The 12,070-nt window shown below is 42.0% G+C and overlaps 1 protein-coding gene across 1 annotated transcript in view; it reads right to left on the bottom strand.

Annotated features, from left to right (window-relative positions):
- Positions 1–2,030: 2,030 nt before the first annotated feature.
- epha4b (eph receptor A4b) overlaps positions 2,031–12,070 on the bottom strand; it is an 85,304-nt gene continuing 75,264 nt past the window's right edge. The window contains exons 15-19 of the mRNA XM_053437979.1: positions 10,065–10,274; positions 7,911–8,060; positions 7,451–7,644; positions 6,329–6,469; positions 2,031–6,113 (exon numbers count right to left, since the gene is read on the bottom strand). Coding sequence (XP_053293954.1) covers positions 6,014–6,113; positions 6,329–6,469; positions 7,451–7,644; positions 7,911–8,060; positions 10,065–10,274 — 795 coding nt within the window. The 3' untranslated portion in view covers positions 2,031–6,013. The remainder of the gene's footprint in view (positions 6,114–6,328; positions 6,470–7,450; positions 7,645–7,910; positions 8,061–10,064; positions 10,275–12,070) is intronic.

The raw sequence follows: 12,070 nt of genomic DNA, 5'->3' as shown, positions 1-12,070 counted from the left end.
GCCCCTATAAAAAAGCAGCATGGATCAAATCACACCTCTGCAAACATCCATTTTCCAGTTCCACAGCAAACACAACACAACACACACACACACACACAGAGACCCAGCCGTACACCCAGGGTGGCGTCTCATTCCTGTGGCTGATGAGAGCAGGCATGATGGGAGTGAGGCATGTAATGTGATTTATAGAGACTGGCTCACTTTTCAAATTCAATCAGGAACTTTGATTACTGATGAAAATTTGAGACAGGAAATCGCTTTGATAGCAAACTAAAACCTCATGAGACAGAAGAGGACTGATGTGCGTGTGTAAGTGTGTGCGGATTCAGAAACACTGAGCCTGTCTGAACTTGGCCATATTTGATTAGCAAGGACACGCAATGCAATCAAGAGCGACAAAGCAGGAACTCCAGCAAATTTAACCAATGACTGATGAAATTTTACCTCTGGTTGAGATTTTATCGACTTCTCTCCATTTGTCTCCTATTTAATACTCGCGCTGCTCACTCACTTATCCATGAGCATCAGTTTGGCTCTCACAAGCATTACATATACACAAAAGTAACAGTCACACATCTGTGAGCAAAGACACCTAAATACACACACACACATACACACATGGCTAACCCCTGCAGAGGTCATGGTGGCAGTTTGCTCTCTTGTGTTATTTTAATGTCTGCTGTTGCACATGAGGGGACACTCAAACCCACACCTGACAGCATGACGGAGGGGCCCAATTACCAATCCCACGGGAGTGTGAATGTGTGTGTCACGGAGAGAGAGAGAGAGCGAGAGCGGAGAGCAGAGGAACATAGGGAACGTCGCAAAAAGAGTGAGAGAGTGCTTGTGCATGTATGTGATACAAATATGACAGGCTCATCAGTCACCAATGGCCTTTTAAAGTGTTCTCCATAGGGACTCCTGACCTTTTCACGTGATGCCAATAGCAGCTGCATGATGAATCAATCGCCCAATCCTTTGGCTCTCTGTCGCCTCCATGTTATCAAGAGGAAATACGTGAGATGACATTCTCCCTGTTGAGACACCTGGAGACAAAAGCCCCAAGTTATGGATTGGCCTTTAATAGTGAAGCGAGACCCAGTGGTGGTAGCAGTGGGACAGAAAGAGGCAATGGACCTTAAAAGAGTGCTGCATGTGGAGAAAATCTTCGGATGGATGGATGGACAGATGGATGGATGGATTGATGGAGGTAGGGGAAATTAGAAAGAGGGAGATAATGGTGTATTCAAGGTCAGAGGACTAGCCACAACCTCTGTCTGCACAGGATTGATAGAAAAAATGGGGGTGCACAAGGCCAGCAGAAAGATAAAGAGGAGGCCGGTGGGAGGAGATAGATACTGAGGAAATGGAGAACAGCACTGAGTTTTGTGTGTGTTTGTGTGTGAGAAAGAAAGAAATGGAGGGAGAGGTAGCGAGCGATAGGGGAATATGGAACCTAATATGATGGGCTAAATGAGGTGTAATGGCAGTAACATAGAGTGACAGCAACTGGGCCAGTGCATTAAGGGGTTAACCAAGGCCAGGAGTCATTGACCTTCCCTCTCCCCTGAGAGAGAATTATCTCTTGGTAAGAAACATACACACCACACACACACACACACACAAACACACACAGTAATGATGAAAATGTGGTTTCAGGCTGGCCATATTTTGCCATTCAAGGATGTCATGATAGGAATTTCACCACCACAGCCAGCATCGGGGCAGAGCTGAGGACAAATGAGACTACGCATGCATTTTCCAATCAGTCACTGGTTGACTGCAACACCGGTCAGATGCGCACCAAAACGAAAATAGCTGACCCCAGACTTTGTTACAGGCGGCATTACAAAAATTGCGCTTTTAATTTTAAAACTGAATATTCTGTAAGTCCCAATTGTGCACTTAAATATATTTACTTCTTATGTGTTTGTGTGTGAGAGAGATCGAAAGAAAGAGGCGCAGGGGATGTGTGAGGAGAAAAGGACACTGCAGGCATCAGGTGAGAAATTAGAAATATTAGCATATTTATTACAGCGACATGAAAGACATTAGAATGCCTACACCCTTTACAACAAGCAACGCAGAGGAGACCGGCATGGAGACAAGTAAGCACTGTACGGTGGCCAAAGAAAGAGAGAGGGCAGTAGAGAAAGAGACAGAGAGCCGAAAGTCCCAAATGAGAATCACTCATGAACATTGACACTACAGGCCTGGTGGGCAAATGGAGGACAGATGTCGTCTTGCAGATCAAGCAAAACAACCCACATATTTATAGGGTGAACAGTGGCACAAACCTGGGATTTTGAGTGTGTGGGTCTGACTTTTGTATTCTTCATTTTTCTAAAGTGTTGAACAAGCTTGAAAAAAAAAAAAAAACATGATTAACTGTTTTTGTTTTGGCAATACTTTATCTCTTTCTAACCTTGACTTTGTATGAGGAATTTTGTACATCAACACAATTAAGCGAATGAAAGGAATGCGAATGAAAGAAATGCAAGCCAATCACAATTATCACTGATTATATTGTTACTTAAATAAATAAGGACAATATTGCCATTTTCTCTTTCAACTTGACTGGTGAACAGCTTTTAGATTTATTATAGTTCAGTACAAAATGAATTTCATCTGCGTAGAGAGTGAAGGTGCAGTTGGAGGGTGCCTCGATGAGGGGTTATGGGATGTTACAAAACCAGGGTGTTGGTGTGAGGTCTTAAGAACACAGATAAATACTACCTGGACATACACTTTACTATTAATATCACCTCTATAGGGCAAAAGGAAAGAAAAATGGCTCAGTAAATAAGGCATCTAAAAGGCCAGCGGTCAAGGGTAGTCCGCTAGAGTGGTATCATAGAGTTAGCAAGAGTAGAATGAACAATATCAGTCTGAATTGTACATTTGTCTGGGATTTATGATACAAAGCAGCAAAGAGGTTTGGCAGGAAGATTTTGATGTTTGAATTAGGTGATTTTAGCTGTAAATGTATCTGTATGATATTTTATATTCAAACACATTTTCCATTCTAGTAGAGGTGAACGTTTTGGCCATTTTTCTTTCTCCTGATAGGCCTCTGCCCTTAGTTGCATTTGCTTGGCCTGTCAAGCTTTCCATTCTTGCACACGACATGAAATAAACACTGATTATGGTGACTGATTTACCATCAAATTATAGACGAGAACAGCTCATTTTCAACTGAAATGACTGTTGCTAGCACATTCTAACTGCTTAAGATCAGCTATCCTTTCATTCATATTTCCAACTTAAATATGCACTTGATGGTTTTGTACAGGATATTTTACTAAAAGATTGAGGCTAAAGCTGCATGTCCTTGAAATATCTTAATATCCTCACCAACTGACAATCCAAAATGAGAAAATGGAAATAAAAACTGCATTGTACTTGAAGTATGGTGTAATTAATTATTCTAATAATGGGTTTCTCTCCTGCTAACCCTCACTCATCCAGAACTGGATCCAACCAAGTACAGAAATAGAACATAGTAGAGGTGCTACGTTCTTGTTTTTTACATAATGAATAACCCCATAAACTATCGTAGACCTACAAGGTCGCTGCTTCTTGACCTTGAGAGTATTGCTTGGGTGCTACTGTAGATAGTCAGCCGGTTAGCCAAACAGACGACAATTGTAGGTTATGTAAGAAAAACATAGTTACATTTTGTTCCTATATATTTTGGGAAAGGCTAAAAATGAAGTCTTTAAAAATGCTTGTACTCTGACCACAACTCCATTCACACCACTTCTGCTTGTAAAGTAATGCAAAGCTTGACAGGTCTGCTATGCCTAGGTTGGGTACAGTTCTTAAACTAAAGTTAATCAAATCACTGTTTTGGGTGAGGGGGTTTCATGAATATTCAATTTGTGCTGAATTCTGAGGATTTATCGTATTTCAACCTCACTCCGCCCCTTCCCTCCTCACCCAACCAAGCATTTTCAAACATGATGCTGTATGTGAAGGAAATGTACATGTTATTACGGTTTGAGGGGGGGTATGCCAGTGTATCAATAAAAAGAGGACATTCTACTCATTCTAACGCTATGAAATAGACTGTCACTGTCACCTGTCAATCAAAGCTGAAGCTTCGCACTATGCTACATTCCTTTGTTCAGACCAACAAATAACCTCCCTTCGCTTCTCCCGTACGACCTGCCGCTGAACAAGTACTTCAGAAATCTCTTTTTCACAATAAAAGTACATCATAGTTCATCATAGTTCATCATCATCATCGTTATCATTACAAACATTCTAACATTGGAAATCAACACTGTACATATTTTACACTATAATACAATCGTATATACTGTACTTTTATGTCACCGTTGGTCCTATAGAGTACCACATATATTAAAAATGGGTTTGGGATTACACTCAAAGCAGGTTCAGTGCCATTAATGCAGTGAAGACAAAACGGGTCCCATCATATCTAACCTTGTAATTAACGTGATAAGTAGCTGCTTCCTTCTGCAAGGAAAAGACCATCAAACCAATTTATTTCCTTTTTTTGCTGTAAACATTGTGATTTGTAAAATTGACTTAAGGGTGTTGGTTTCAAACAAGGGATGCTTTAAATAGGTTGACCTGACTTATAACAAGAATTTGAGATGATACAAGACACACAAATCACAATTTTTGTATGGTTGCTCTGCTGAAAATTATCACCGCATATATTCCATCTTGCTTAAAAGGTTTCAGCGGTCTTTTTTATATGTAAAACTACTTGGGACAAAATACTGTAAATTGTGATTGGTCTTGTGATTGGTGCAACCATCGAGCCATTGGAGCTGTTGTAAAGGAAAGAGAATAGGGAGAATGTTGGTATGTTGCCCAGATGGACATCTCAATGTTAATTTACTGTACATGGCACAACACTGGAAAAACAAGTTACACTTCTTTAACAGTGTCAACTCTATCATGACCTTTGTGTCACCTTTGCTCTCCACAAAACACCATATATTTCATCACACACCTGAAACATGGGAAGGCAGACTCTTAGGCTGAAATATCCCGAGCAACATCATACTGTGCTGACTGAACAGACAATGTTGTTTGGAATAGACAGTTATGGAAGAGTGGGGAAAAATGTTCTCTGTGCTATCTTCACCTTAAGCAGTTCCTGCTCTGACTTTGCACTGAGTTACATCATAGGTGCAAGCAGACAAGCAAACGTGCTCTGGGTCTAGTTGCTATGGAAGTGAGTCTGAGAGCAGTCGGCAGGGAAGCCCTTGTCCTGGTCAAATACTTTAATACTTCCATCCTACATGAACTAGCAGAATAGACATCTCTCTCTATCTCTAAAGGTCCTTTTTTCGTCCCCCTCACCCCCTCACACATTCATGCCATTCAGAATCTCGGTTCGTTCACTGGCGTTCTATGTACAGAGAGCATCGGAAGGGGCCATACATAAACCAGGTAATATCTCCTATTAAGGTTGAGTGATATAAACCTCACCACCATTACAAACTTTAGGTCCATCTCTACGGTTGTGGGACACACAGCCCATATAAACATATATCTACACATATACATATCTTCTGACCCAGTTTAAACTCTTCATGGTGAAAACTCAAAACAAACAAAATGACAGTAAAAACCAACTGTACACCTCACAGACAGTGATAATTATATTCTAAGTTGTTTTTGTCATTTCTTTTGTTAAAAATCTTTTTTTTGTAACTTTTCTTGAGCTGTTATGATGTGAAATGATCTGGGATGCTCTACATGTTGTCGTGTCTCTCAGTTGCTCCGTAATGGTGGCTGTGTTGCTGGGACTCTTGAGTGCTAAAGCTGGTAGTGCCCATCGAGGATGGGAAGAATGGTGAAAACTGCGAGAAGGTGATGGAGTCAAGCGTCCATGTTGTCTCCATCTCGGTGTGTCTCAAAATCAATGGAGGCCCAAACACAGAGTATCCTGTGCAACTCCATTTCGGGGGGCGTGAAACTCATCACAGGAGCATCCATTTTGGCTCTGTCCATTGTGTTTATGTGGACACTGTTATACTTGGACGTGCGGCCCCTGGGTCTGCAGACTCTGGACAGTGGATAATATCTTCTTCTGGTGGCCAGCCAGAGTCACGCCCATCTTAGCCAATTCACTACAAGGAAGACACAAAAAAAAGGGTTTCTTTATATATTATTTGGGAAATTCATCTCCAATGTCCTTCAAATGCAATACAATTTTTTTGTCTAAGATACTTGTGCAAATCCTTTTGTAAATGACACTCAAGTGGAATATAATACCATCTTTTACAGGCAATCTTGACCTTTTCAGTGTTTGATTCAACAAGGATGAGACTCAAGCCGCTTTTACCTGACACTGATGTAGAGGATTGAGTCCAAGCTGACGTATCCAGCACTGGAAAAGTTCTCCTTATACTGGCCCATCTTGATGGCCTCTAACCACTCATCCACTGTGTTTACGCTGAACTCTGGGGTGGACAGGTCCTCCCTGCTGGAATACAAAGCCACACAGTCTCAATCACGTTTCAGCCTGTTGGGAGGCTGAATAACAGCTTCCGACTTGTGCTGATGTCAGTCATTTGTCCTTGGAACTCTTATTAAAACTGAGTGTTGTTAGAGTTTTCACAATAATAAAAAAAAGAATTGTCAGGAAAAACCTTGAGTAGACGGTTAATACTTATTCATGCTGCTGGTTGTGGATTTGGACAGAATGGTTTGAATTCTCTTACAGCCGCAGCATGACAGACTCAAAACCACAATAAAAAAAAAAAAAAAAAAAACTAAACTTTAAACCTACCCATTAGTGGGTTAGTATGATTAATGACCTCCCCCCCTTCCCCCTTTTGCTTGCTTCCTTTTGTTAGAAATTGTTATAAATGATCTCTGTGTTTATTCGTTTTCACGCGGAAACTTGATTAATTCTGTGCATACACAGAACTAATTACATCTACTTTATATGAAATATGCTCTCACATACAGTGTTATTTAGAGCCCTATATGTCTACAAGTCTTGCATATGAGAATCTTCTTCCTGTCACATTATTTATTCTGCTTATAGGTTTTCTGTTTAAAGTCTCTTCAGTCGCCTCTAAAGCTGACAGAAATATCTAGGGTTTTCTGGTCTGTTTTAGGACTTCGGCTTAATGCCTGGAATGTAAAATGTAAATGTGAAAATAATGATAGTTTGGATGTAAAACAGTAGTACAGCTTGGGAGGCACGGTGTCGAAACCGAATGTTAGACTTTGACTTTGGATATGCCAAGTCACCAACCTATATTTATATCTTTTCACTGACAGAAAAAAGAAAATAATGTAATTTTACCTAAGAAAATTTTAAGTGACAAAGATTTACAGTGTAGATGTAAGGCAGTGATCTCGTCTTCAATGCATGTCTCATCCTCCAGTTTAACCAGTCCATCTCAAGCCTATATGTATGTGTCAGCTTTCATATTCATAGCTTTCTCCCACTGACCATTCTGAGCTGTTGGCCAGCTCCCTGAGGCTGGCAGGGTTTCTGATGAGCTTGTCGAGGATTGTGACAATCTGTCCAAACTTTGGCCTGTCGCTCCGTCCCTTCTCCCAGCAGTCCAACATGAGCTGGTGCAGCACCACAGGACAATCCATTGGAGCGGGAAGACGGTAGCCCTCATCTATTGCTTTGATAACCTATTGGGAGATTGAGGCAGATATTAAGGTCTGCGAACAATAAATGAATGAGAAATAAAAATGTACAGGAAAATTGATTATCATATGTCGATTGAATTTAGCTGCATTTGTAACGTCAGATTATAACATGTATGGTCTCAAGGCCGTTCACGTGGTAGGGTCGAAATCTAACAATAATATTCAGAGAGAAAGCAACAGTTGAGGTCTGAGGGAAAATATGTTGTTAATGCTGAAGCTGAGACATGAGGCATGTGTTTGTGACTCACATCCTGGTTGGACATCTCCCAGTAGGGTCTCTCTCCATATGAGATCACCTCCCACATGACGATACCGTAACTCCACACATCGCTGGCCGAGGTGAACTTCCTGTATGCTATTGCCTCCGGAGCCGTCCATCTGATGGGGATCTTCCCTCCCTGTAAAAGGTTCACATCACAGTTGGCACATTGTTGGCATGCTGATTACGAACTTGATGTCTTACCCTGTTGGTAATAGTGTAAATATTTAGAGGTTGTTTTATATTGCTATGTTTCTTGCTAAGTGTTGAGGTAAATCAAGAGTCGGATCTGAAAAAGCCGATTACCAGATTGTGCCGCCCAGGACGCCTGGTGCCATAACCGAGGAGGTGAGATTATACACCACCTTGACAACAGCACTCCTCTCTGATGTACCCACAACATGAGGTGACTTTTTTCTCCGTGTTTATTTTCGCACTTGAATTTTGTGTGACGTCAGTTTCCTTTTTTTACTTCCACGCAGCTTCTGCCTTTGTTGTTGATGCACAGATCAAAAGAATTCCATAGAGCCCACTGTACAGACACAATGGGCAGTGCACTACCACCTCTCTCTCTCTCTCTCTCTCTCTCTCTCTCTCTCTCTCTCTCTCTCTCTCTCTCTCTCTCTCTCTCTCTCCTTCTCTTGTCTAGCCACAGGCTGTACCTCTATAGGGCCCGCTTCAGCTTTTTAACATGCGGCAGCTGCCTCTGCACCACCTAGCATTCCCCATCTCTGCTCGGTCAAAGTCAAATAAAAGACAAAGCTGCCAAGTCACTCAGCACTGTACTTTTGTTTCCGCCGCCCCCTGTCCACCCCTACACCATCTTCTCTTTTCTCTTAACTGCTCTCTATGGATTCTTACCCTGCCTTCCCTTCTTCTCTCTCTCACTCCCAGCCTCCCTAGATCTCAGTCTTATTTGATATCCACTCCTTTCTCCTCGTCTCTTCCTCATCTCCACCTCGGCCTCTCCCTTTTCTCTCCCCCTCCTCCTCCTTGCCTGCAGCTCTCCATCTAGGTCTCCTGACATCAGTCGGAGGCTGTGTGCGATTGCAATAGAGCAGTCAGCGGCTGATACACTCCTCCCAGGGCAATGCTAATGCCATATTAAAAATAACATCCCGACACTTCCTATGAATATGAATAATGCCATCTCCTTGTGGGCATTTTAGATGAGTTACTCCGCAGTGGTTTAAGTCACTGACGTTTGAGTTTGTTCATTCTCTCGGAACTCTGTGAGAGGATGGTGATGCCGTCAAAGACTTCTTCGGTACGACTATACTGCACATACACACAACTGTAAAAACTACCTTTTACCTTTGTCGAGTCATTATTGAACATAAGGAGTTCATATCTGTTTTAGTTGAAACTTGACAAGTTGAATGAATGTCCGGCTTCCTCTGGTAGTTGCACTTTGACATACTGCATCTTTAAATTACCTTAACTCTGTGATCCACTTAACTGACTTAACTCATTAACTTGTTTCTATACACCATGACATCCTCACTGCTATTGTAGGTATTTACAATATGCAGAGTTTTTATTCTGTCATTTATTGCCATACACTATTACCGTTATTTATCCATGTGCATAAATACATTTTATAATTTTATTGAAATGCACTGTCATAACAGAGGCAGTGCTGTAGTACAACATGCATTGTTTGATTTAATGTCGAAATGAGCATGGATGATGATCAGCTGTCATCTCAGGGGTCGGGCCTGCTCGCTGCCAAGATGACAGGTTGGTATAACCTGGCAAGTGGATCCTCCATAAGCATTATAGTAGTAAATCAACAATATATTTTAATATCTAGATGGTTAGTTTTTCACATGAAAAAACTCCAACAAGCGAGAACTTATTTGGCTCTCTAGATTATGTACAGGTCAAACTCCAACTGCGTAATTGTGCACCTGCTTTATCTCCACAGACGGAATCTAATCTGTAGGAGACTGCATGACCAATATGACACCAATTTTCATCACTGGCTGTTTTTTCGAGCCCCCATAGTAAGTCTCTTAATTTAAAGATTTGAATGTATGCACATATGGTTTCATTTGGGTTCAGGCACAGTAATGTAGAGGTCAATTTGGTATCTGTAATCAGAAACAATGCGACAGAAGCAGCCTGTGAAAAAGTGTCTCACCCTTGTAGTGTAGGCAGCTTCTGGGTCGTCCTCCAGAACCCGACTGAGGCCAAAGTCCGACACCTTACACACCAGGTTGCTGTTGACCAGGATGTTCCGAGCTGCCAGGTCTCTGTGAACGTAGCTCATGTCTGACAGGTACTTCATACCGGAGGCGATACCGCGCAGCATGCCGACCAGCTGGATCACCGTGAACTGGCCGTCATGTTTCTGCAGAGAGACAAGGAGAAAGATGAATTAATACAGAGTGCACAATGTAAATGCTGACATGAAGCTGCAGCATGGGTGGCATGGTGATTAGTGCCAGGTCCTTCAGCAACCTCAGCTGGAGGGGAAAGTTCAAGCCAGGATTCAAGTGCCTGCGATGGCAGGACTCCATGCCTCTTAAGACTCCCCGAGCAGGAGTCTGAATCCCTTCCAGCCCCTGCTAACTCTCCACTTTGACCTCTCTCTCGAGGATGGCGAGCAAAAGATGAATTAGTCCTTCCAGGGATCAATCGCGGATCACAAAAAAATCCTGCTAGCAGAGGATCGTATGTGACAGAGACAGAACTCTCCTCTCTAACTCTGACCATGTGCCCAAGCAGCGCTCACTGGATTTCAGATTTGAGCTGTCTTTGGCAAAGAGCAGGGCCTGTTGATCGATGGTGGTCCAACTCACCTTCTCCTGCCAATTATTTCTGCCCTGGACCAACGGTCCCCATTGAAATGTTATCACTCACCTTCTCTTCTTTATATCATCTCTCCTTCTCTCTGTCTCTTTGTTCTCTCCATCTCTCTCCTCAATCTATGTCTCAGACAGAGAGAACTCTGTATTACTTTGATTCACTCTATCTATCTCCCATCATCTTTCTGCATCTGTGCGGCCCCTGCACTCCCCTTCCTCTATCGTTCTTGTGCTGTCTCTCCCTCGGCAGCTGTGGAGTAAGTTAATTAGCCGGTAGTTTTGTGAGATGCTGATTGATTGGACTGTCTAACAAACCTACAGACTTCCTCTATCAATCTGCCCACCACACCACCTTGCCAGGAAGGAGGGTGTGCAGGGCAGGGGAAGAGACAAATGTGGGGCAAAGAGGTTTGATATAGAGACAAATGAGAAAATGTTGAATTTTTTTTGGCACATTTTTGGCACATTAGCAAAGTTATTCCCTCAAAACTGAGGTGAAAAAGATAGAAAGGTTAGATCAAGCCAGTGACAGGGAGACTAAGAGAAGATTCTCCATGACGGAGCAGTGGTTTTGTTATTTCTAAGGGAGAGCTGCTTGATAAATGGACGGCATAATTAAAGACATATGGATGCCTGAAGCACGGATGAGCTGTAAAACCCATAAAAGTGAGTCTATAATTGTATTGAGCCACTGCGGACGCTCTCTATGACCCTCATTATAATGCATACTGTAATACTTAACATGCATGTGTATACAAGGGTTGTTTGTGTGTGTGTTTGTGTGTGTGTGTGTGTGTGTGTGTGTGTGTGTGTGTGTGTGTGTGTGTGTTTCAAGACACGCTTCAGCCATTTTTCATTTGTCAGGTTTAATTTAATTTTGATTCGGTGTTGCAATGGGATTGGGTTCTATTTAGCGATGGACCTATCATCGCATGTTTAACGGCTTTGGAGCTCTGCAGTGATTTTAGTGGCTGATAACAACTGTGAACAAGAATCAGGGGGACTTTAAACATGCAAGGGCTGTAACCATCTACTCATCCAGGTGTATGCAAATCTCATTTCAGTGTTACTGTCACCTGTGCTACGTGTGGTATCCGAGCTTCATAAATCACACTTTTGTCACATTCCACAGTGTCATATCCTTGTTTTGATGCATCTCACATTAAATGCGAGTAATTCTTGTGTGTACAAAATTGACAATTTAAGAGATTGAGAGAATATTTTTTAGATGAAGTAATTCTGTAAAAATATCACCTCATGATTATGACGCATGAAGTGACAGCCTCTTCTATGACGTTGTCTACAATAACGAAGCAGAACATCTACAGACTTTCTTGAA

The sequence above is a fragment of the Pleuronectes platessa genome, chromosome 13 (assembly GCF_947347685.1).
Source record: "Pleuronectes platessa chromosome 13, fPlePla1.1, whole genome shotgun sequence".
In the NCBI taxonomy this organism is placed as follows: Eukaryota; Metazoa; Chordata; class Actinopteri; order Pleuronectiformes; family Pleuronectidae; genus Pleuronectes; species Pleuronectes platessa.
This window is presented reverse-complemented; position numbering and strand designations above follow the sequence as displayed.